This window comes from Furipterus horrens, unplaced genomic scaffold (assembly GCF_987537825.1).
Source record: "Furipterus horrens unplaced genomic scaffold, mFurHor1.1.pri manual_scaffold_2, whole genome shotgun sequence".
NCBI lineage: Eukaryota > Metazoa > Chordata > Mammalia > Chiroptera > Furipteridae > Furipterus > Furipterus horrens.
Window position 1 is genome coordinate 121,761,005 of NW_028327172.1, and position 27,574 is coordinate 121,788,578.

General features: G+C 36.1%; 1 protein-coding gene across 1 annotated transcript in view; it reads left to right on the forward strand.

Annotated features, from left to right (window-relative positions):
* Nucleotides 1–27,574, forward strand: part of ARHGEF38 (Rho guanine nucleotide exchange factor 38) — a 140,973-nt gene that overhangs the window by 104,579 nt on the left and 8,820 nt on the right. Inside the window, exons 6-13 of the mRNA XM_090266368.1 lie at nucleotides 7,938–8,137; nucleotides 11,415–11,548; nucleotides 14,206–14,310; nucleotides 16,054–16,176; nucleotides 19,089–19,400; nucleotides 23,282–23,425; nucleotides 24,250–24,448; nucleotides 24,592–24,851. Coding sequence (XP_090122494.1) covers nucleotides 7,938–8,137; nucleotides 11,415–11,548; nucleotides 14,206–14,310; nucleotides 16,054–16,176; nucleotides 19,089–19,400; nucleotides 23,282–23,425; nucleotides 24,250–24,448; nucleotides 24,592–24,851 — 1,477 coding nt within the window. The remainder of the gene's footprint in view (nucleotides 1–7,937; nucleotides 8,138–11,414; nucleotides 11,549–14,205; nucleotides 14,311–16,053; nucleotides 16,177–19,088; nucleotides 19,401–23,281; nucleotides 23,426–24,249; nucleotides 24,449–24,591; nucleotides 24,852–27,574) is intronic.

Here is a 27,574-nt window from a genome sequence, read left to right on the forward strand (position 1 = left end):
CTTGTGGACTAAGGCTTAAACTTCATTCAGACTGAGAAATTAGGTTTTGACACACCAAACAAGCACCCACTTCTTCCGCTTTACAAGTCTTTTCTTTCAAACGGATAAAAATCCTATAGTATAGACAGATATGAGTGGGTCTGTTCAATGAGTTTCCAGATCCAGGATCACTTGAATTTAAAGATGTGTGTAATAGGAGAAGAGGCTTTTCTGTGCTTCCACACACCAAGGCCTTCCTGGCTTTTCTTCACTGATAGTTGATAAGGATTGAGGGTGAGGGGAGGGATTGCTGTCGCATTATATAGCCTGTGACCCTGGCGTCGTTGTGCCTAGGACTGGAGAGTCTCATAGCTGGATGACTAAAGAAGAACTTCATGTGTTGCAAGTTCTGCCAAGGTTTCTTTTCCTAAAGCTTCGGTCTTTATGAGCAAAAGATGGAGAAAGAGAGAGAGAGAGGAGAAGAGGGACGGAGAGGGGAGGGGTGGAGAGGGGGAGAAAGAGAGAGAAAATTCTCTTAATACAGTTCGCACGCACACGATGCTCCATACAGAATACCTACAACAAACAGTATGTTGTATTGAAATACTTGCTTAAAAAATCGCACTAGCTTTTTTGCAGAGGTCCTGTGGTGTGGGAGTTAGCAGGCTGTGTATGTCATCTCTAGCCCATTCTCTACATCAAGAACTGAAAAAGAGGGAGAGTATTCACAGTGTGCAGCTGGATGAACATCAAAGCCTGTCTGCCATGAGCTGTCTTCCTTCTTGCTTCTCTCACTGGGGGGTCAGGAGGCACACAAGCTGCACATAAAAGGGTAGAAGGCAATGTCAGGTGCTGTGTAATTGTTAGGCTCCTTAGCTGCTAAGACCAGGTCGCAGCCGAGAGTGCATTTGGGTGGGGGGTGGGGGGTGGGGGGTGGGGGTGTTAATGGCTTGAAAAACAATGCTTTACTTATGGAAACTGAAAATTTTCTGTTTTTTAATTTACATTTTAAAATACAGAGAAACATAAAGATATTTATAACTTCTGAAATAATTACTATGAATTATAATCTTATGCAAACATCAAAGACAGTATTACAGTGACAAGAATCACAGAATCCTTCATGAAAAAGTCACCCTCCCCAAAAGCATCTGATCCAGTCCCATGTTCTAAAGCAAAAAAAATATATTCTAAATTTAACTATCTCCAGAAATGCAGTGTTGGGTTTTCATGTTTTTAAAACTTTTCTGTGTGTGTTCTCCATCTGACCAGCTGTTCCAACTTTGGATCTCAGTGTTTCTGTTTATCACAAAAATTTATTGTCTCTTTTTTTGAGCTTTGTATTTTTTAACTTGTCGGAGCAACTCTGCAAAATATAGAAAATTAAAGTGAAGACAGTAAAGACAACGGGTGGTCACATTCTGGAGTTAACATTGTAACATTGTTACAATGTGAAATTTCTGACTTTACTGTAATTTTTTCTCTACATACACACATTTTTTGTTTTTCTTTCATATATATTTCTTGTACATCAACATGCCACCTCATCCATCAATGCATCGCAGACATCTTTCTATATAGTAAACATAAATCTCCATTGCTTTATGACTGCATAATATTCTATCTGGTGTACAGACGAAACTTAGTTTACCAAATCCTTACAGATACTTGAATGGTGTCTTTTTGTCCTGTAGAGATTGATTCTGTGTGTTCATTCTTATGCATGATCACTGTATAATAATTTGATTATTTTCTTTGGATGAATTTCTAAAAGTTGGATTATTACCAAAGGGCAATTCATCCTTTTTACCAGAAAATTTTAGAAAAGTTGAACTAATTTATATTCCCACTATCCATAAGAGTTGACCATTTATCTGCTACTTGCCAGCACTAGATACAATTAATATTTATGTCTTTGTAACACATGGCACTGTAGTAGGCCATAATTAACAATGTACTGTTTGAATTTTAATTAATTAGGATCTTGAGCATTTTTTATATAGGCTTAAACATTTGAATTTCACGTCCAATGAATTTTTTTATTGACCACTCTTATTTTTTATTTGTTTTATAATTTATTTTATTTATTTATTTTTTTGTTTACTTATTTATTTATTTTTAGAGAAAGGGGAAAGGAGGAAGAGAGGGAGAGAAACATCACTGTGTGGTTGCCTCTCACTCGCGCCCCCAACTGGGGACCAGATGTGCAACCTAGTCATGTGCCCTGACTGGGAATCGAACCAGCGACAGTTGGCTCGCAGGCCAACGCTCAATCCACTGAGCCACAGCAGCCAGGACTGATCACTTTTATTAATGCTCATCTTTTTCTAATAGACCGATAATGGCTCTTTAATTAGCAAATGTATTAATCCTTTTCTGTTCTATATGCTATAAATATTTTTCAGCTCATTATTTGACTTTTAACATAGTTTATGGCTTATTCTGTTTTTATTTTTATCTGTACAGTTTTATAAAATAAATTTTAAAATAGATTTATCATTTTTTCTACTGTGGCTTTTGAATTCTGCATCTTGCTTAGGAACTCCAAAAATTTTTTTAAAGTAATCCTATGATTTATTCAAGTTCTTGTATAGTTTTATTTTTAACATTTAAATCTTTGACCTATCTAGAAATTATTTTGGTGTAAAGAATTCATTTAATTTTATGTTTTCTATGTGGCTAGCTAATTATTACAACACCTGATATTAAATAGTTAATTTTTTCCACCAAGTAGGAATGTCATATTTACCATGTACTTATTTTCCATACATACCTGCATATATTTCTTTGTTTTCTATTTTGTGTTAATCATCTGTCCATATATGTACCCATACTATACTGTTTTCATTTTTGCAGCTTTATAGTTTAATATCAGGTCTAACTAAGCTCAGTACTCTTTTCGAAATTTCTTGGATATTCTTGCATGTTTCTTTCTTTAAAAACTTTCTCTTTTATTAAGATTATATGTACCAAGATTTTAAAAGTCCAATAGTTCTACAGGATTTAAGAAAAATAGTAGTCCTCTTCTCTCGACCTGCTGCTAAATGTTCCTCATGAGAACACAAGCATTTTCACATCTTTTACTTGACTATTTTGGAACTTACCTTTCTGACTAAAAACATGTTCGGTTTTACCTTTTCAGGTATTATGTATTGGCTTCTCCATGTAGAAGACAATAATTATCTTTCTTTCCTACCCCATCTCCAACTCTCTCTCTCTCACATATTCTTCCTATCTCTCCATTCTCCTCATATAGTTACACTATAATTTGGATTAGAGCAATAATTAGTGTTTGAATTACTCTATATGTGTATTCTGAGTAAATTCCTTTCCAGAGCTAAACCTTGAAATAGATGATTACCTGTTTTTCTGGGAGTTAACTATTACCTTTTTTTTTTTTTTTTTTTCATTTTCTTTGTGCTAATCATTAAGGCCAAACTCACAGCCAATCCTATTTCGAGGAAGCCAGATGCATTACATATACTATCAATTTCATCTCCCTAAAAAAGTTTCTCCAAGAGCCTTCTGACCTGTTGAGTTTGGACTGGTGACACTGGGCACAACTGTCTCAGGAATTACCCTCCTGTCATTGTAGTTGTAAAGTCTCTTTGCCCATTTCTGTTTTGGGTTGAGTCTGTCCTTCAGTAATTTCTTCTATTCATCAAAGAATGCACAGGAAGTAAAAATTTAAAAGCTTTTACTATCAAAATACCTTTCTTTTACACTTGCACTTTATAATTTAGAGTTTTAAATTCTAAACTATTGAGTTCTCAACAATACAGACTTCTAAATTGAAAATCATTCGTTTTCAAATTTTAATTGTGCTTTTTTATTGTTTTCTAGTCTTCAATGTTGCTTCAAGAGATCTGTAGCTTTTTCTGGTAGCTAATCATTTGGTTGTCCCTGTTTGTGTATATGTTTCTCTGGAAGATTGTGGGATCCTCTCTTTGTCCCCCCAAGGCTGAATTGTCATGAATTCCAAGGTGTAAATCCATTTCACCCATTGTTCTGGATACTCAGTGAGTTCTTTCAACCTGCTAACTCATGGCCTTTTCTTGAGTTATTTCACTGATTTTCTCCCCATGTGTTCTCTGCTGTCTCTTTCTGGGACTCTTTATTTTGATATTGGTCCTCCTAAAACAGTCCTCTGGTTTTCTGTACTTTTATTTTCAATCCGTTTGTATTTTTGCTCTTCTCTCTAGAAAGTTTCTGAATATTTTTTCCAACACTTGTGAGTTTTTATTTCTGATATTATCCTTTAATTTCCAAGAGGTCTTTCTTAGTCCGCCAGACAATCTCTTTTATTTTTATAGCACCCTAAGAATTAGGCTGTTTGTTAACAAGATTTTCAACTAGTCCCTTCTTATTCTAATCCCCTTCTTTCTCTCTCTCCAGTACCGTAGGTTCACAGGAATGCTAGTTAATAAACTTATTAAATTATTTCCTCTCCATATTTCTGGTCTGCTATATTAATTATTCATACATCTCCTTTGTATCTTCTAAAATTTGTTGATAGTTCTGTATTTATTTTCAAAGCTATTTTTAATTTATGGGAATTATTTCTTGCTTATTATTTGTAGCAGTATACAGTTTCTTCTAAAATTGACTTAAGGTGTCTTAAAGGGGGGAAACATTGAAAAAATCAATAGCAGTACAGTTGGTTTGTGGCTACTATAAATTAACTTATTACATTTAGAATACTTATGGTCATAAAATAGAGGAAATTCAAAGTAACATGATCAATAGTCACATGATTATTTTTCCTTTTCTCATTTTCTACCTCTAACTAAAAAATATAGATGTGCCTTAGTGTTGGATATCTAATTTTTTTTCTGCTTTCCACCATCGTTTTTACATTGTTTAAATGTCATTTTTATTTTCATTGTGAAACTGTTTTCTTGTACTTGATTCGAAGTCTCTTTCTAGCCAAACTGAATGCTGCTAAAACAAAGCCAGCTGTGTTTACTTGACTTAGTGAGGTCCCAATAATAATTCATAATGAGATTAGTTCAGCTACTTATGGCACTAAATACTTGCCAAAGCATTCTCGATAAGATGAGGAAGATGAAACAGAATTACAAATTAATAACCACCTCAGTTTTCAGCCCTATATGTATGGGGAATTGTTACACATTTAGTTATTTTCTGTGGGGGAGGCGTGTGGTGACTGGCTGCTTGGCGGGGCTGGGTTGTATCACACATAGGACGCATCTGTCTTGAAGTTATCAGAACTTAATTTACTGGGAAGGATTGGATGGGTGAGATTTGGGATTGAATGCATGGAATGTCATTATAATACACCCTCTCTCTATCTTTTCTACATGTTGCTTGTCTGTGTGAGGCAGACTTCAGAACATGGCTCATCACTTGAGCCACTGTCCAAAGTGCATGTTTGAAGATTTGAAGACAACAGTGTCTGGGAGCTTTCTTGTTGTTGAGAAAGCTTTTTTTTTTTCCTTCCAATTTATTCATCACATACAGACATAGGGTTTTAAGTATATCAAGAATACAAAAGTTAAAAATAAGACAGGCTTTCTTAAACACAAGAAAGATAATCATTGAAACCTATTGTTTTTACTTTTATACTTCAATTTATTTTTACATATGCTATGATTTCCCCCATATTTTAAGAAATCCTTAAACAATAGAAGAAAATAAATGCCTAATTAAAAAATCTTAATGAAGGAAACAAATTCACTAAACAAATTCACTAAATAAAATAACTGATTCATTATTTGAAAATTACTTTGTGACCAAGTGTTCAGATACCAAGACAAGAGGGCTTACATTAAATGGATGACTTCATCTCTGATTTCTGAGAAATCATAGTAGTAGTAAACTAATACTTAAATGTATTTAATATTTACAAATTTATCAAAAATTAATACAGTTTAAATTTTCTATAGTATGGATCACTATTGACCAGTCTCTGAGAAAGCTTTTTTAATATTTGCATTTGCGATGCTTTTAAGAGAAACAGTAATCGTTGATCATTTTTATTATTGTCATTTGAAACATAATAGGGAGAGAAGAGAAATTTGATGCCACCAAAAGGGCCTAGTTTGGGTTTTAACAGATCTTAATAAGGAAGAAAGGAGGGCAGCTCGAAGATACAAAGGTATTCTTTAATACATTTAGGGATTTTCTTTAAATAAAAAATACATAAAACAATGGACCACATTGATAAACTTTCTTATTAAAACTTTTATTTGATTGAGTCATTGGATTTACTTATTATTTTTTCATTATTCATAATATTCACATTTTTTCCATCTGTGTCATCCAGTCCTCTTGGAAACCAATAACATCTCTCTCTCTGCTTCTCCCCTGATTACTTCTTTGTCATCCTGTCTCCTTACCTCCCTTCTACCTTTCTTAATAAATCTGGTGCAAATGAGTAGAAAGTACAAGATAAGTCAACTCTTTACATCCTTGAAAACCTTTTTTATTTTGGTTTTTCTTTTTTAAAAAAATACTGCCTTTTGGTCTGCTTCAGTTTTTATTTCTATTATGGTATCAGAATTTGCTCAGCACCTGAACAAAATTCCTCAGTTATTGGCACCACTGGAAATTTGAGGGGAGTGAGGGTGGCATAAATTCAATGTAAAATAACACATTATAAAAAATCTGAGGAACCTATCATTTCAGTGTACAGATATTCATTGAGAGAATACTATAAGTCATGCTGGAGATACAGTGGTGACAGAGAAACTGAGCAGAGACTGATAAATAGAGAAATAAGGCAATTTCAGAAAGTGATCAGTGCTATGACAAAAATGAAGATGTGATCGGGAGCAATTGGTGTGTGTGTGTGTGTGTGTGTGTGTGTGTGCGCATGCATGTATGCATATATACATGATAAAGTTTCTTAATTTCTCATTTTTTAAATGAAGAATTCAATTAGATGATCTCTAAGCTGCCTTCAGATCTTATCTCATGATACAACTTTTCTAATTTTGTTCAGTGTTTTTAAGATTCATTTCATTATTCCAATTATGTGGTCTGCTGTCTATTCAGATTAGTACTTAAAATAATAGAAGAATGAAAAATCTATCAGGATATGAAAACAGTGTCTGTACTCTCTAGCTAGTAAATGAACACCTAAAAGAAAACAAATAAATATATCTGTCCACCAGAAGGAACTCAAAGTGTGATTTGCATCCATGTTTCATATACAATGTCCCTTCATTTGTTTCTTTTCATAAAGAGACTTTCAGGAACTACTGCACTCTGGCTGCAAAATGAATGACAGTGGCTTGGGCAATGGCATGACCAAGCTGGAAGTCAGGCATGAGTGTTCACGTCTATGTAGCCCTTTGAAGATCTGCTGGCCAAGAACAATTCCACATAGAAAGTCATGAAAAATCCTCATGTGACAACAATAATTAGTGTTAGGGATGGTATTGATATTTAGAGAACAATTGCATTTATTATAAATCTCTTTGGGGGACTGATAGAACCTTTGAAACAATATAAATGTCACTTCTCGATTTAGTAGAAGAGAAAAGACAATGCTTTCTTTTGACTATACTTGGCAAATCATTTGTTTAAATTTTTAAATAATAAGCTTATTTTCCTCACTAATACTATCAATAAAAAGCATTTTTCTTGGTTGTAATTGGAAAATACATTCTGAAATTGTTTGTTTCTCACTATTATTTTAAAATCTGTTATTAAAAAGAGACCTTTAAGTGGAACATGGATGGAAATCATGCTTTGAGTCCTTTTTGGTGGACAGCTATCCTTGCTTGTTTTTTTCGTTTTTGTTTAGTGGTAGGATTTTTCAGCCTTGTTTCTTTCTGTCATCCACAGCTCTTGCTTTCATTTAGAAATTGTACATTGCCAAATGGATGGGGTGAGGAAGAAAAAGTTTCAGGATTAAGCAAAAAAATCATAAAACTTGAAAGCAGATACTAAGACAAATGTTGTAAAACTGATATTATTTATCTCTACTGCAGAGGCAAACCAAACTTAATGAACATGGGCTCCTTGCTGATCAAACCCATTCAGCGTGTGACGAAATACCCCCTACTGCTGTGTGAACTTCGCAACTCTACCCCTCCCTCTCACCCCGACTTCCGAGCACTGGAAGATGCCTTTGCTGCAGTCAAAGACATTAACGTAAACATCAATGAACTTAAAAGAAGGAAAGATTTAGGTAAGAAGAGAGGTAATGAATTGGGTACTTTCCACAACTGGCCTGTTCTGTTTATGTTCTGGGAATCAAAATGTCTAAGTAGTTATAGCAGTTGTAGTGATCATGACCATTTGCTCTCTCGAGTTAGAAGCCATGAAAGGGAGTGTGGCTTTCTTTGCCTTGCCAGCTGGGTTCAGAAGATCATGAGGTATAAAAAATTACCATTAAAAAAACAAACAAGCAAGTCTCTACTCAACCGCTAGTAACCACTGGCTGCCTGATGACATACTGTGGGCTGAAGATTCCCATAACATAGAGTCCTCCTGTCACCGGCACGCTGTGTGGTAAGAAGGAGACACGGCAAGGGTGGGTAGGTGGAGCACTGGTGATGAAACGGGCAGAGCCAGGTGAGTGGGCCCTGCTAGCACCTCAGCCCACCTGATTCTGGCACACAAAGAATGGAGATTGGGGGGGCAATAATGGTTTCGTTCAAGGAAGCAAGTATATTTTTTCTCAAATCAACAAATTATTGTTAGCCAAACTGTAAAACTGGTGTCTTAAGTAGAATGTACATTTCAAAACCAGAGGCACAATTACACTGTCCCTGTGGTCCTGGATGTGATAGTGTGTTGGGATATATTGTGAGTCCTCTCTCAGTGTCATTTGTTCCCTTAAACTTTTAATTAGCTTTGTACTTCTAACATTGAATCTCAATTCAACACTAAAGCAATGGCAGGGCTTTGGAGTTAACTGACTCAACCAGTTAATTTATTTTTATTTTTGAATCTTTCTATTCAAAATGGCATGTATTTGTATTAATAAATTCAAATTATAAAGAAGGATATAGAGTAAAAAGTGAAAGTAGTAGAGAAAAAGGCACTATAAACAAAATGAAAAGACAACCCATAGAATATAATTATTGATATTAAATCAATAATAAAAACAATAATAAAAAAAAGTTAATAATAGAAATAAGCAGTTTACAGTAAGACCATAAGATTTTCTTTATTGAGTTTATTGGGGTGACATTGGGTCACAAAGCCATACAGGTTTCAAGTGAACAACTCAACAAAACATCATCTGCACACTGCATCGTGTGCCCTTTGCCCAAAGTAGTCTCTTTCTGTCCCCATTTGTCCCCGCTTTGCCCTCTTCCACCTCCCCCAACCCCCTTTCCCTGTGGCTGTCAACACACTGTTGTCTGTGTCTATATGTGAGATATATATTTTTTAAATATTTATTTATATATTTTTTGCTTAATCTCTTCACCTTTTCTTTCACCCAGCAACCCAATCCCCTTCCCCTCTGACGGTTATCAGTCTGTTCTATGTATCTACATTTCTGTTTCTATTGTGTTTGTTAAATTATTTTGTTCATTAGATTCCACATATAAGTGAGATCATATGGCATTTGTCTTTTGCCGATTGGCTTATTTCACTTAGCATAATATTCTCCAGAAGACCAATACGTTTTTAAATGCTAAGCATCACTAATAATCAGGGAAATACAAATTAAAATCACAATTACATATTATTCCCAGACTATCAGATTGGCAAAAAGATTTTTAATGGATAATGTTAGTGTTGAATTTCAACCTGCAGTGAGAATGCAAATTGGAATCACCACTTTAGAAAACAATTTGACAATGTCTAGTTAAGTTGAAGATTCACACAACCAAGACCGAGAAAATCAATTTCTAGATATATGACACACTTTTGCCCACATGCTCATAAAGGCGAGTATTGGTAACTAGCATTGTTCACAATAGCAAAGAAAAAAAAAACGAAGGAAAGAAAATGGCTTATGCATTTATTCAGATATCAGATAATGAATAAACTGTGTATTATATACTGTGATATCTTGAGAACATAAAATTACAAAAATTAAAGAATATGTATCAATTGGATAAATCCAAACAATGCTGAATATTTTTAAAAAGTAAAGTATCAAGTGACAGAAGAATATATACTATTTGGCAATATTTTTATAAAGATTTACATCATTCAAAATAATACTATGTATTGTATGACTGCATACATACACAATAAAGGCATAAAAATAGATACAGATATAATAAGTCCATTTCTTAATATTGCAGTTCCCTGTAAGGATTAAAGATGGGGTTCAAGGAAGCTTCACCTGTTATGTACTTTTTTTAAATTAAAAAGTTGGAAAAAAGTCAAAATTAAGATTTGACAAAGCTAAGAGACAATAGCTGTTGTTATTCTCTTCTTTTTACTTTTGTGTTTGCCTAAAATATTTCAAAATTTCAAAGAGAAAAACTTCCTCTCTCATGATTCTAATTTGCATAGCTAAGATTTTATCAAGTGTTCTTCAGATATTCTATGTCTTTTTTTTTTTATTCTCTTTTTTTTGCTCTCACTCTCTTCTTTCCTTTGTTCCTGCAACATGTATGATATACTGCAGTTTGCTGGGTTTTTAATAATAAACTTAATCATATATCATGAACATTCTTTCAATTAATATGGCCTTTTTAACAGTTCCATAGTATTGCATTTTTTATAATTTATTTTAGTATGTAATAATTTATTAAACTATTTCTCTAGGATAAATGTTTAGATTGTTTCCAACATTTTGTTATTAGGGAAAAAATGCTGTAGCAAACAAAACTTTGTAAGCTTATGGAAAGCAGATTCCTGTACATGCACTACCTGGTCCTAGGCTGTGAATATTTTAATTGTTATAAGATTTTACCAAATTGTTCTGTACAAAACCTGTGTTTGTTTGGTCCATATTGACAATATATAAGATTGCCCATCTCTCCACACCCTTACCAAAAAGATTGTTAGGAATATTTAATATTTGAACAATATGAGAAGTAAAAATGATCTTTAAGTTAAAAGAAGTAAAGCTCAGAGTGTGACTCAATCTACCCCAAATCTCCCTACTAATGGAAAGCCACTCTAGGATCGGAGGATGTCCTTTCATTAGTTAGATCTTGATGCTTCATTCTAGAGATCCTAGATGGTAAATATATTATCCAAGAAGAAAGGAAGAGCTCTTTTAACAGTATCTGGGATTTCTTTATGGTGGGAGGTAAGTGAACCTTGGGCCTTGAGGAGCTCATGCCCTTGGACAGCACAGTTTCTGGACCGTGGGGTGGGTGGCTGGAGTTAGGACCGGGCGGTGGGGCTGGAGCCTGCTGTGTCTGCTACGAGGAGCCAAAAGTCATGTGGATTTTAACATTAAATATAAATATTAATCTTGAGTACTTTGGATGAAACACATTTTCTATGCCGCATGTGTCCAGATATATCATTGCATTCTTTTGTTTCAGTTCTAAAATACAGGAAGAATGATGAAGAGGAAACACTTAAAGATAAATTGTCTAAGCTAAATATTCATTCAATTAGCAAGAAATCAAAGAGAGTGACAAATTATCTAAAGATTCTGACCAGAGGAGAATCACAGGTAATTTTTCTTCTTGGGCCACATACATTTTCCTGGGGAACATGAACGTTGGTAGTTTGTGAGGTTTTGTCTTGTCATTACACAGCTGTAATAAAATGGAATTGGGAATTCATTTGAGAAGAGACCTTAGCTTGAAATGTTGCTTCTGATTTAAGACTATTCCACTGAGAAATAATAGGCTGATCTTAATTCTGGGCAGGCTTTTGTGAAAGCTGTTATATTCTTTAACATATTATATATCATCAGCTCCTGATATTTTTCAATTGTGGACTGAAAGTGAATTGTAGTTAAAGTGACCTGAATGACATTAATTAGATTTCGCCCCCTAATCTTTTGAGAGGATGTCCTGTCAGCAATGAAGCATCTCACTGGTAATCAGAAAATCAGCTGCATTAGCTGGACTATAGAGGAGATAAATCTCAAATCAGTCCATTTTGCACTTGTTAGCAGCTCAAGGGAAATATTTGGGGATGTTAGAATAAAACTATTACCCTAGAGGAAGATTCTATTCAATTCATCACACATGTCTTGAACTCTCAGGTGCCAGACACTGTATTAGAGACTGGGAATACAAAGAGGCTCTGAGTTCAGACGACTTGGCTTTGAATACTGGTCCTACCTATGAACATGGGCAAGCTTCTGTAGCTCCTCTATGAATTAGGGAAAGGCCAAGCTTCTGTCACAAAGAGATTCCAAAGCATAAGCTGGAGTCAGCTTGCCACTTATTTCTCTCCTTATAATAGACCCGGGCTGTGAATCCAGGTGGTTTCTTCCACATGAGATGCTTCAGGAGCCCAGTTCTCCCCAGTTCTGTGCTTTGCTGTTTCCTAAACATACTGTCTTCATCTTCCTGGTTGAAGCTGGATCACTGCCAGGTCTGCACTCAAATCCCAAGGATGGTGTTATAAGGCCAAGATTCAGATATGGAATACATCACTTTTGCTTATATCCTACGTACCCAAACCCAGTTCCCAGGGCAGAGCCAGCTGCCGGGGAACCTGGAAAGCATAGGGACTGGCAGGGCAGCCAATGAGTCTACCTTAAGCTAGAGGTTCGAGTTCTATCAGTAAATGGATGTCAGGGGAAACATTAATAATCTCTGCCGTACCTTCTGGAACCTGTTTCTTGATCTCCAAAATGGGATTAATCATGGCACCTACTCCATAGGGTTGTATAAGAACTAAAATGAGAAAATAGAAGACAGGTTTTATCTGGAACATAGTGTTTAATAAATGTTACTTATTATTATTAAGACAAAAATGCTTAATCTCAAATGCTTGCAATCCATTAGTGGAGAGACGAGCTTAAATAATTAACTAGTTTTGTGAGAGCACAGAGGAGGGTGGAGTGGAAAGAATAGGAATGATAGGGAGGATTTGTAGAAGGGGGGACAATTGAGCAAGTTCTTAAAAAATAGAATTTTTCAAGGCAGAAAAGGGACAGCAGCAGCATACTCTCACAAAATAAAGCAGCGGGCTTGACTCCAGGGAAGTAGAAATGACTGCATTTCTCATAGTGTGATCCTTGTGTCTCTTACTTTAGAAATCATCTGGTTTCCGGCCAAGATACACTAAACAAAATAGCTGGTGATGAGTTGTTGAAAACTGCATTATAAAAAAAAAAAATCTACCACAGCCTATTGTTATATACATCAGACTGAGTTAGAACATGGACATCCTAAGGCAAAGGGTGTTAAATTTTATCTGGGTTACAAAGAATTATGCTGCCCATTTAAACAAAAATCTTTTTAGATAAGTGATATTAAGGAATTTTTAAATAAAAACATCATTATTTTCTATGCATTCAGTTCTAAGGTCAGCCATCTTAAATGAACAAATGTATGAACTGAAGGCAGCTAGTTACCATCCAGTACCATACTGAAGAACACACCATATTCCACGAAACGTTGCATGTTCACGCACATTTTGCCAGCAGGAGGCTGTTTCCGACCTGTTGCAGCCATGTGAATTGCCAAGAAACACTTCTCACCGTTGAGCAATAATGTGTGTATTCCCCGAAACTGCCACAAGCACATAAAAAGCATATTTTGCTGAATGCTTAACATGTAAGATAACAAAAAATAATTGAGTACATGTGATCACTGTCTCGACTGCTGAGTTTTCTTAACAGAGGGTTGGTTTTGCTGAGATTATAATCTTTCCAATTTGAGTTGATAAAGAACTATCACATTTCTTTAACCAAGAACCTAAGAAAATTTTCTAAATAACCATTGTGAAATAAATTGGAATGAGTCACATCAGCAAAACAAGAGATTACCGTTAATAGATCAAACTTCTATTTTAATTTCCACTTTATTTTTATTAATTACTTTATAAGCCCACAAATGTAATATAATTTAAGGGTACATACATAATATATGTCATTGAAAGCAGCAGAAAAATGTCTCACATCCTGCAGTTACTGTGACATAGGTGAAGCTATATGAAAACTGAACAGCAGATTGGGCGGCGCCACATGGTTTTCTGCACATCAGCTGTGCTGTGTGCTGGTACATGGGTGTTCTGTGATTATGAAAGGTTTTCATCTTAACAGGGAGTTTTTTGGTAATGTACTGGGCCAATACGGTCTGAAATATTTTTCTTTAAATACTAGATTCATTTGAGTTATAAAAGTACATAATTTTATCTACATTTTAGGTAAAAGACAACACCTTCAACAGAGAAGAAAAGCTATTTAGATCTTTAGAAAAGACCGTGAGGCATTGTGTGAAGAACATTTCATTCTGTCTTCAACACATACAGGTAGAGAAGACACGATTGTTTTTGATGTTTCTACCATTAGGTGCTGATATCTATGGTTATTATGAAGAGTAAATGTGACTGTTCATTCATTTTATGATGAAATCTACTGTATCAAATTTGGGAGGCTGCCAACTGCTGGCAAAGAAAGCCAATATAAAGACTTAGGTTTTGTTCCCTGTTCCCTTACCTGCTCTACCCTTCCCTCATCCAAATCGCCTGAGTGTGGGACGTTTGCTCACGTGATTGCTGTTGTGTGAGTGCTACGGGGGTCATCAGCATGTTTTCCTAGAGATGAATTCACTAACACAAATTGCAGACAAGGCAGAAATTTTCTTTGCTTGTTTTGTTTGACTATTCTAGCATTGCTCTTTCTAGTGCCAGAACACATAGTTGCAAATTTAAGAGTAGATTTGAAAGAAAAAAGATAATCAAAGAGGGACATAAAATTAGAAGTTATAAAGTAAAAAGGCCATTTCAAAAACCCACAAAATCCACATGTGGCTCTCAAATTTAGCTGTATGCTACCTAGCAGCCAACCCCCCAAAAAGGCATACGATAACAGAATTCTAAGACAAACTGAACACCTCTGTACATTTTACAACCAGTGTTTCATAATACCACCTTGACAGCTCTGAAAGAAATGTTTAGATAATTCCACCTTAGGTAGGTAGGAACAACATGAAAGAAAATCAATATAAATGAAAATAAATGCTAACAAAATAGTGTGAATTAGAATATGCAAATTATTCCACACAACCATAGTAAAAGACAAAAATACCCCACAACTTTCCAGACCCCCTACAAGGTTTTTCCTGCCCTTGCTGAGAAGCAGAATTAAGCAAACCAACTGGAGTACAGTATAATTATATTCAGTAGTAAGACCAGTCTGGAATTTGTTCTAATGGATCTCAGAGAGAAGACAGTGTTCCTACGGACATCCTGACAATGGTCATGACGATGAGACATAGTTAGTAGAATTGCATGTAAGTCAGTTAATAAATGGATCCCTTCCCATTTTCCAGTTTTTCTCGTCAATATGTTTTTGGAATCAAATGTTGGCCTATTTAAATAAATGATCACAGCAACAGAGGATTGACCAGCACACAATGATTTGGTGACAAGGTTCTATGCTATGTAACCAACAAGCGACATTCTTTTCTTATTTATTAACTGATGCAAAGCCTAATTTTACAATTAGGTTTGCTAATCTCTTCCTAAAGCACTGCCTTCTGTGAAAAGAAAACTAAAACTTAATTTTAACAGCCAGAGGACAGTGGGAACACTGCTCTTGTTATACATTTTGAGGAGTGATGACCCCTTGGGAATATGTACAGGAAAGCCTTCTATTTCTACTGATTGTTTCAACAAAAAATGTGAGCATCTTCTCTTAAAACAAGCATTACATTCACTAAGGAAAACTGAAATGTAAATAAAAGAGGAGTGATTTTTTTTTTAAGTAAGGGAGCTGTAAGAATTGAATGTTGAAAAATAGCCAATGAGGGAATTTAATAAAAGAGGGTGTCATCCAGAGCAGTATGAGAACGTGACATGCAGGGAAAGTGAGGAAATAGTTTGTAATAAGTAACTTGGCTGTACAGAGTATTCATGAATTTTCTTTCTTTTTTCCTTCTTGTCTCTCAGTGGGAATGGAGGGTTCTGATGATCAAGAGTCCATCTGGGATACATGTAATTGTACTACCTTCAGAACTTTGCCCTTTGTGTGACTTTGTTCTTGGGTTTCAGGATGCCGTGCGCTTAGCTCTGCAGAGTGTAAAGGAGCTCCGGGAGATTTTATGCACCAAAGATGAAGAAGAGAGAGGCTATTCAGAGGCCCCAAGCAGTGCCCCAAATCCCTGTGATGACTTTGTAAGTTATTTATCTTCATAGAGAAATGCAAATTCAATAGTCGGTTTAAAAGAAAAGGTGCTTTTCATTTTACTTAAAGCAAACACTAATGTCAACATTAGTATATTTAAAACAGGAGATTGTTGTCATTAAATATTTTAAAGTGGATTAGTGAAGATTTCACTATAATACAAATTTAAGAGGCTCCCAGACTGCTCTTCTAGAGGGTAGTAAGTGCCTGTGCAACTAAAACCAACATTTAGCTTAAGTGTGCATGTGATAGAGCAAGGATTTATTAAGTTAGAAAGTTGTGATTTTTCTTAACGGAGTCTCTGGAAAAGCCCAAGATCCTTACAAGAATGATGAATACTCTCTGAAGACGAGACTTTTATTCGCATACTGTAGGCTCAAAAGTAAAGCCTTTTTATTGAGAAAAGGCTTTCACATAAGATTATATATTATGTCTCCTGTTCTGTGGTAAATACTTGTTTTCTAAGAGTTCTGTAAAATATACAGAATCATGAAACATAGTTTGGGAATCATGAAAACGTACTTGAGCCAAGAAAATATTTGGGTGGTAAGCCAATCTGAGTAATACTAATTTTAATTTAGCTCCATAGGTATTGTTATTTCACAAGAGAATTTCATATATATATATAAAATATAATAGTCTCCATCATCTTGAAGGTCCCGGAAAGTTTCATTTTTGTGTTGGCATTTTGGGTCAGACAAATCTTCACTGAGTGGCCCTTGTGTTGAAGAGTGCTTCACACTCCTGGCGTACCAGGCCCTAAATCTGAATAATGTCCTTCCATCTCAGGTCATGGTATCCAATGAATAGCCCCACATACTTCTGAGTCCCAGGAAGTGTACAGCCTCCACAGCAGTAGAAAAACACTGAGAAGCATCTTGCTTTCCTGGCATAGGGAAACAGAAAGTCAGGATTACGTTTGAACTAAGATGAAAGATTAGATAACTGAGGAAGGGCGGGTAGGAGAGAACTTATATGACATGTTAGATGTAAGAGTGTGGCTAGTTCTTACACATTTTCTGGGCTTAATTACAGAGAGCATATTTTAGAAAAGTCCTTAAGGGTTTGCTCTTTAGTTTTATTCTGATTAATTAACTAAGGCAATAAATATTTATTAAGCACCATGTAAAAACATGGTATATAGCTTCTCTCTCATTTAGAATGCTCCAGAATTTGACAGAAAAAAGAAACAAGGGGTCCTTCCTTCCCTTGCATAAAACAACAAAATGATAAATTATGATAAATTAAAATAATTATCAGAAAATTCAACATAAAAGCAACTTTTTTTTTTTTTTTTTACTGATAATGTGTATCTAAACTTTAAAAATCAAACATCTATCTGAAGGCACAGCAGTTGGTTTTATCTAACCATGAAAGATACTTATCTACACATTTTGTGTAGGATAAAATATTAAAATAAAATCTGATTCTTATTTGTTCCAGCTACAATTCCCATGTACAGGTGATTTGGTTTATGTCTATGGCTCATAGGACATGTAGTAATTATAGAATAATATTGTAAATAGACTACCAATAGAGTCCAGTCATGTTTCAAACTCAGCAGTTTATCCCAGAAAAGCTAGCAGTCTTTGCTTAGTCAAATGACTCATAGAACAGTCTGCAGTTGTATACAGATTATTTTATAAATAAACATTAAATTTAATCTGGGTTGGCTTTGCTATCACCAATAAAAGATGAGTTTCTCCTCTCTTCTAGATTTCCCATGCGTCCAAAGTCACTGGAAGCCGTTTAAGTTAATTAATAGCAGCCGCTGCTCAGATCTGATTCCCTAGGACATCTTTTGGGGTACAGAAGGAAACCTGCTTCCAAATTGCCAGAACATAATCACATAAACCAAACATGTATTTAAAAAAAAAATAAAATTGGGTGGTCAGCAAACATAGGATGCAAATGCCCTTCAGAATTAGAAGAGGAGGAAAGAGATGTACAAGAAATTAAATATAAGGTGCTGAGGGTTGAGCACTAATATAAAGTTCATTTTCAATGACTCAGACCTAAATATGTAACACTTTAGGACACAGAATCAGCATCAGCTTATTCTTTCAATTATTTTGAGAGGAAGCAATACTCTATGGTCATTTCTATCACAGGGGCAGAATACCTATAACAAGAAGGTACTGTCTGTAGAGAGGATACAATTTCACCACCAAAATTAGCTACCAGGATAGCCAGGAAATTGGGGCAGATGTGAGAGGAATAGGGCATAGTCTCTTCTAAGACCGACTATCCTCCTTTTATTGCTAGCAAAAACAATATGGTGAATTATCAATGCAGTGGTTTTTTGTTTGTTTTGCTTTTTGTTTTGTTTTGTTTTGTCTTGTTTTGTTATTTTAGAGAGAGGTGAAGGGGGAGAGAGAAAAACCTTGATTTGCTGTTCCACTTATTTGTGCATTCATGGGTTGATTCTTGTATGTGCCCTGACTGGGGATTGAACCCACAACCTTGGTGTATCTGGAGGATGCTCTAACCAACGAAACTACCCCACCAGGGCCTATACAGTCTTGATAGTCAAAGACTAGAGATAACCCCCTTTGCATGAGGTGCTGGCTCTGGGATCAGAAAGAAGGGGAAGGGGAAAGTGTGGAAGGAGATGATCCCAGTGACAAAATCAGCGGCTCTAGAGAAAAAAAGTGCATTATATTTGGGGTATGCAGCCTTCAACTTTTATATTCTCCTTCCTTTTCACCCTTCAGATTCAATATTAGAGTCTATACCGCTGCTTGAAGTTCTTGAACAGGTTAGCTAGATGGAGAAATGATCACATACTCTTTTAATGTGGCTGGATACTTTCCTGTCTCCCCTGTGCTCCGGCGGGGGAAGAGTAAGCCCACCAATAACTGCGCTGGATGCTCTGTGACAGGATTGTTTCCTCCTTTGGCAGGCAGCTCATTTACAGAAGCTCGTCCTGACACCCCTGTCAGCCCTGCTGTCCCTGTTCCCAGGGCCTCACAAGCTCATCCAGAAACGCTATGACAAACTGCTGGACTACAACAGCTACCTGCAGCGGGCCGCACGAGATGAGTCAGACTTGGCCAGAAAGGAGTACGAGGCCCTCAACGCCCAGCTAGTAGAAGAGCTCCAGGTGTTCAACCAGGCTGCGCGGAAGATTCTGTTGAACTGTCTGGACAGTTTCATCACCCTCCTCAGGGACCTGATGCTCGTGGTACAGCGGCTTTATTCTACAGTGGCGCCGGTAAGCACAACGCCAGCGCCCGGCCCCCCTGATCTATTAGTAACCACAGCCGTGCAAATCAGCCCTGTTCACAGTGTGCACGAGTGTGGTGCATGTGCGTGCCTATGTGGTTTTTACTTTAACTGAAGCCAGATAGTCTTCTGCTTCTTCTCTCTGCTCTCCACAGGAACCTGAAAGAGTGTTTTAATTCAAGTTTGCTGTAATTGCCTCACTTGCAGTTCTCTTTGGAGATACCCTTTCAAATGCCAACCTACTTCGAGCTTTGCTTCTCTCCCTGATGAAACCAATTTCACTCCATCTGCCCAATGCTATGTTTTAGCTTTTCAATTTGTATTTTGCATTCTTTTCTCATTTGGTAGTTTTTCACTTTTAACCATGACTAAGATGTGGATCCAAAAAGGAAGCCATCTCAGTGTAATGACAGAAGTCAGATAATTGTCAAACCAGCCTTCATTTGCTGTTGTTTTCCTCTAAAGAAGAGAAGCCTGGGTGTGTGTCTGTGTGTGTATGTGTGTGTATGCGTGTGTGTGTGTAAATATGTGCATATATCCCATTTAGCATTCCAGTAGGATATTTCAACCTTTTTCATCTCATGGCACACTAATTATTAAAATTTGTAGCATGGCAAAAAATATATTTTTTGTATAATTTTGTATAATTTGTATAATTTTGATTCACTTAAACTGGATGGCTATTGTTGTGTTGGCTGTTGTCATTTTTTTATTTGACAATCTAAGGAAAAAAGGTCAGTGCCCCTGACTAAATAGTCAGGTATTGCATGTTTTAAAAATTCTTGCAGTGCACTAGTGTAAAATCACTGCATTAGGATATCATTTTATAATTATTTTCTGAAAAGGAAGAAAGCTATTTATGACCTAATATCAACTTTAAAAAATCAGCTTGGTTTCTTGGTCTTTCATTTCAAGTGTATTAGTTCTCATTCAGATGGCTACATATTTAATGGACATTTGGAAAAATTAATTGTCCCTATTTTATTTTTTATTGTGTATCTAATTAACTTTTAAATTTTCCATTGCACTAAATTATATTGAATAATCAGGTGCTACATTTACATGGTTCAAAAGACAAAACTATGTAAAAATATATAAGTAATCACACACCCTCTCCTGTCTCCTAGCCATCCTGTCTCCTGCTTCCATCCCCATGATTATTCATTTATTTTTATCCACTTGGGGCTCTTTTATGTCATTGAAAGTACTTCCAAATATATTGTTACTCCCTACACAAAACTAGCATATTATAGCACCCTTCTTGAACTTGCTTCTTAATTTCCTGAGGAGGCATCCATGTCTGTACACAGAGCTGCCTCATCTCTTTTACAGCTTTATACTGGCCTACTTACTGCATAGCTATACAACAGAGCATTACCAGCTCACTTTTGGGGCAGGGGGTAAAACTTTATTGTGGTATAATTTACATACCATAAATTCTACCTCTTTAAACTGTACAATTCTATTATTTTTTGTGTATTCACAGAGTTGTGCAACCATCACCACAGTCAATTTTAGAACATTGTCATCATACCCAGAAGAAACTCTGAACCATTAGCAGTGACTCCACCTTTCCCCCTAACCTCCCCAGCCCTAGGCAACCACCAATCTACTTTCTGTATCTACAGAGATGCCTATTTTGGACACTTGGGATAAATAGAATTACACAATATGTGGGATTCTTTTGTGACTGGCTCTCATACTCAGTATATTTTCAAGGTCCATCCATGTTTTAGTGTGTTTCTGTACTTAATTATTTTTTATTGCCAAAAATATTCCATTGTATGAATGTCATATTTTATTTATCCATTTATCAGTTGAACATTTTGGTTATTTCCACTTTTTGGCTATTATGAGTAATGTTGCTATGAATATTCAAGTTCCCTCTATCATTGTTTGTGTGGGAACTCACATTTCCTTATTTCGTGTTGATTTCTCTCTTGCTTATGCTCTTATTGGGGGAAACTTATTTTTGAGTAACTTCTTGAGAATGGGAAATTGGGAAGTTAATACTTTGACATCTTGAATATCATAAAGTGTCTATATTATCGTCATATTTATTTTATAGTTTGGATGGGTGTAAAATCCTAAGTTGTTCCATTATTTTTTAGCTTCCAATGTTTCTGTTGAGAACTTTGATTCTTTGTATATACTACCCTCATTCAATCTCATTCTACAGGCTTGTAGAATTTTATTATTGTCTTCATCAGTCTGAAATTTAATGATGATATACTGTGGTGTGTTGGACACTTCGTAGGATCCTTTCAACCTTAAAATTTATGTCTTCTACTTCTAAAAACATTTTTTGAATGTTTCATTGATCATTTCTCTTTCTTCCTTTCAACCTCCTGTGTTGCTCCTCTAATTTTATCTTTTCTTATTTTCTATGACCTTATTACTTTGCTTTACTTTCTAGGAAATTATCCTAACTTAATCTTCAAACGCATGTTTTATTTTATTTTTGTTCTCATAATTTTCAAAAGTTCTTTTTTGTTACATTTAAATTAAGACAGGTTGTTTTGCTTTTTTATCAGACTCTTTAATGTGAGAGGAATGCATTACGTGTATGATGTACTTGATCACTCACCACTAATAAAGAGCAGAGGACTAACTGATAGCATTGAGCACATAGATAGGATTTGAAAACTCTAAGCTTCACTATTTTGTGAGTAACTTGACTGTAATTTCATTTGGGAACACCTGAGAATAACATCTTTAGACTTTTCCTCTTGGGTTACTCAGAGTCTCCAGAGATCCCTGTCCAATCTTCTGCCCAGGGGGGTAATGACTGACTACTAAACTTTCTGGGTGGGGTCTCTGGGTGCAATGTATGCCCACTCACTTAATTACCCTCTTTTTAATATGTGCCTAGTGTGCCCTTCTAGAGACTCTGTTTTACCATTTGCAGAGAGGAAAACTTCATCAAGCTTCACTGAAATATGAAAGAATATGGGGATCTAATGGCTTCATAACAGGTCCAGTTGTCTATAACTACAAAACAAATTACACCAGATGTGGTGGTGGAAACAACCAATAGTCATTGATCATTGCCTTTCATGGTTCTGGGGTTCACTGGGCTCAGGTCATCATTCTCAATGTCTCCCAAGAGGTTGCAGCCATATAACAGCTGGGGCTGGAGTCATCTCACAGGCTTCCCCAGGGCCTTTGGAGGTTGAGACTGGGATGATGATGGAACAGTCAAACAGCTGGGGACTGGAATAGCTGTGGCTCCACAGACCACCCCTCTTTCCTTCTCTCTGATTATCTCAACATGGGCTTTTGACATAGTGGCATAACGCAACTAGGTTCCTTCCATGGTGACAAAAGTCTCCCAAGAGAAACCAGCAGACATTGCATGGTCTTTTTTAGATTCATTTTGAAAGTCAGACAGCATCATTTCCATTTTTCTATTCATGTCAACATTCTACTCATTGAGGTGAGCCTAAAGGCCCACCCAGTTCTGAGGGAAAGGGACATGGATTCCCTCTACCTCTTGGTGGAAAGCATGTCAAAAAATCTGATTTGTTTTAAAACCAAGAAGCCTTTTCCCACTTCCACTATACCACCCCAGCACATGGAAGATGACTGCTGCCATCAATTCCTGAGCCTTTAACAAATGTATTGCTGTTTTCTTTTTCTGTTTTCCTTTCATTAGGCTTGAATCTTTAAAAATATTATCTCTTCATTTTAATGGGATTTCTGGAGACAGAAAATTATACCATTTTTATCTCAAAGTTCTAACATTGGCCTAATTTTTTGCTGTGGAGCTATCTTGTACTTTCTCAACTGTTCTTCACAGCTCTCCTAAATTAGGTACCTAAATGGTTAAGCAGTTGTCTGGGAACAATGCCATATTATTTCTACCTATAGGTACCACTGTTGGTTTCAAACATCTCTGAAATGCAGAACAGAGTACTAGAAGAGGTTCAAAATCTGAGTTTTGTAAAGGATAACATTGCCACATTTATTGAGAGGAAACTTAGTTTTGAAAAGAAGAAGCCTGTGCATATTCTGGTGAGTTTGGTAACATTCATGGCAATGATGACTGTCACTTCTTTGCCTTGTTTAAATAATAATATATTAATTTCCATATCACTTATCTCATTCTAATATCTTATTATTTACACACTTATTTTATACAGAATTTTTCTTGTCCACTGCTACTCTATACTATGAACTCTGTAAGGTATAGATTTTTCTCTGTTTTGTACATGATGTATTCCAAGCAGCTAAAATGGTGCCAATATAAGGCAGACACTCTATAAATATTTGTTGAATAAATGAATATAACTTTACAGAGTAAAATTGCATAGTCTAAACCTTTCATTTTTTTCTAGATAAGGAATCTCAAGCTCCAGAAATGAAGTGGCTTTCTCAAAGTCACTTAGTGGCAGAGCTGGGATGGAGCCAGGCCTCTTGACTTCTGCCTAGTTTACTGATACCATTCCCCCCAAAAAAACATGCACATGTATAGTTTACATAATTAAATATTATTTATAAAGTGCCTAATATGCAAAGGATTGTCTACAGTATGACAAAGAACTAAAAATGTGTCCAACATATAAGAGGGATTAGAACCCCAGCCTTCTTATTTTCACTGAATTTTCTTTCTTCTCTAAAGCACTGTCATCATGTGCTAACTAGAGATTTTTTTCCACTGTATAACTCACCTGAATACTTCACAATAATAACTCGATCTATGCCTCAACACTGTAATAATCCCCAATTCATCTATGGCTTCCAAATTTAAAACATTTCCTGAGAAGAAGTATTTATCAACCCAGCGAGGATTTTATTATACATCTATATAAATCAAAGTTTCCTCTTATTTCTCCCAGCCAGAAGTGCCACGTCAGACTGACACTCACCGCTCCAAACTTCTATCCACATACAGTACAGAGGAACTCTACCAAGCTAAGCGCAAGTGCAATGCTACACAAGAATATGACATCGATCTTCTAGGAGGGGAGTTGGTGGCTGTGATGGAACAGAAAGATCCATCGGGGAGTACAAGCAGGTGGCTTGTTGACACGGGAAGTAAGTTTTTTGCTTGAGGTGCACAGAACTACCACGGCTATTCTGATTGAGATTTTCCCAGGACCTTTGTGTGCTTCCCTAAACACAAATTCTTGGGAAGTGTATACAAATGACCTGTTTCTTTTCTTTTAATTCTTATCCAGATATAAAAGGATATGTGTATTCTTCCTTCCTAAAACCCTACAATCCAGCAAAAGTGCAGAAGGAGGGTGCTGAGAGCAAGTCCTTTGATGATGATTTTGACAACATCAGCCTCTTTGTGTCTTCACGGCCCGCTAGGGACTGTGTCCCAAGCACCCCAGAAGGTAGCATAAGTGACAACAGCTCATTTCTGAGTGGCACATGTGGAAAGTTTGAGATGAACGGCACTGATGTTGACAGTTTTCAAGAGGTAGATGAACAGGTAAGAATTTCAGACTTGATGTAAAAATGCTTGGCTGTTCAAATCATGAAAGATATTATCACTAATGGTGTTCTTTCTTACTGTAAGACCTGGGAAGGAGCATCAGCTTTGACATCAAGAAGAACTAACTCTATTAGCACTTACTGTCTGTGCAAGTTTTTGCAAGGACCTCATTCTCTGCGATTGTTTCCTCGAATGCAGAGAAGAGCACAGTAATTCCTATTTTGCAGAAATGATGTGAGGATAAGAGATAATGTGTACAGTACGTATTCCCTCACTTATCACAAGTATTATGTTCTAGACAACCCCCCCCCACGATAGGTGAAAATCCACAAAGTAGGAACTTTACATTTATTTTAGTATTTATATATATTTTAAGGCTTTATAAACCCTTCCCACACACTCATAAACCGTTCCCGCTCCCTTATTAACCTTTCCCACTCCCTTATTAACCTTTTCCACACTTTTATAAACACTACTTATGTTCTTAAACATGTTCTACACTCTTAAACCTATGTAACTTTAACAACATACGTATACAGTAATGCAAAATCCCACGATATAGTGAAAATCCGCGATAAATAATTAAATATAATATTTTTTAAAATTCCATGATACAGTGAGGCCACGATAAGTGAACTGCGATATAGAGAGTGACTACTGTATATGGAAAGTACCCAGCACAGAAACTCAATAAACAGTAGTGTTACCATCACCAACCACCCTGCTGTGAGGTGCTTAGAGTGAAGATGGTCTTTTTCTATTCCCCATCAGACAAAAAGAGCTCATACTGAACAGATCGCCAGTAGCATGTGGAAAATTGTTTCTAATTTTTCTGAGAGCAACATTTTCATTGTTACCTATGAATTGGATATTTTTAATCTTGTATAATAATATATACTATATACTGAAATTTTAAGAGCTACTTTTCCCTTACTGCATCAATGCAAAGGCTCTCAGGATGATCCGTTTGTAGAATAATAAGTTAATTGTAACATAGGGTTCCTTTTTTCTACCCCTAAAAGTTTCAATGTGTTTAATTATTAATCCCCAAGTGGTGACCAACTTATTGATTTTTTTTTTAACTTGCTTTTGTCTACAGTGGCTTTTTATTAAATTTTTTATAAGGGTAATTCATGTTATTTCTGAAACGTTATAAAAGTAGAAAGATTTTATATATAAATTAAGAGTAAAGGTCTTTATTCCTTCCCCAGTTGTACTGATTCAGGGACAACATTCAGGCATATCTTTCCAGACATTGTGCATATACAGATACATATGTTTATATGAGTGGAAACATGCATGTTTTACATTTTTTTTCACTTAATGTATCTTAGACTACAGTACCTAAATATCTACCTCGTTTTTAAAGGCAAATCTGCATAGTACTTCATTTTGTGGATATATCATAATTTATGAAGCTATTATCCTAATAGCCCCCTGGCTGGTTTGGCTCAGTGGATTGAGCATCGGCCTGCGAGCTAAGTGTCGCTGGTTCGATCTTCCAGTCAGGGCACATCAGAGAAGGGAAACTCTGACTCCAAAAAACCTCCGCTGCCTTGCGGCATACCTCTTCAGGGGAAAGGCTAAGGGAGTAAACCCCGACAGAAAATCCGGAGCCGGAGTCCCTAAGGCGGTTTGACGTTGTAGTCAACACCGGCAACTCCTGAGGCGCACCTGAAGCCAAGCTGTATTGACTCCGTCTTTCCCTTGGACCCTTCAGCTGCGAAGAGAGGGGGGGGTCTGCTGCATGGGCAACAGCAGACCCTCCATATCACCCTGCCCAGGCTCTGTAGCTTCAGCTTCACTGGAGAGGACACTCCAGCGTCATCGCAAGATGTCGATTCAACACGGGAGGAGACAGATACCGTGTCACTCCCGAGTCGGACTGCACAGCCATTCTCGGCGGTGCAGATAGACTCTTAAGAAGCTACACCATCGTCTCTCGAGACGGACGGCTGCCGACGACGATCCTAATAGACATTTTGTGATTTAAAAAGTTTCAAACAGTATTTTAGGCAAGATCTTTATTCATCTATAGGGAAAATTTCTAATAATATTAGAGTGTCAAAAGATGTGTATATTTAAAATCTTGATAGACATTGCCATACTACTTTTCAAAATATTTTATCTATTCAGTTTCTTTTATCAACAGTACACATTGATTGCTGTCCATTCATGATTGATACTATTAAAAAATATTTATTTTATAAAAAGCAGCTTTAATTAAGGTCTTAGTTACATATCATAAAATGAACTAATTTTAAGTATACAACTCAATGACTTTCAGTATATTAACAGGGTTGTGCAAGCATTGCCCAAATCCAATTTTAGAGCATTTCCTTCACATTGAAAGATCCTTTGTGTCCATTTGCAGTCACTCTTCTTTCCTACTTTCAGCCCCAGGAAGTCATCAATCTATTTTTTCATCCATAGGTTTTCCTTGTCTCTATATTTCATATTAATAGAATAATACAATATGTGGCATTTTGCATCTGGCTTCTTTCACTTAGCATAATTTTTTTGAGATTCATATATGCTATAGTATGTATATGTACTTTGTTGCTTTTATTGCCTAATAGTATTTTATTCTATGGACATAGTATATATTATTCATCCATTTATAAGCTGATGAACATTTTGGGTAATTTCTATGATGAATAATGCTGCTAACAACATTTGTATGCAAGGCCTCATGTCAATTTCATTTCTCTTGAGTAGAT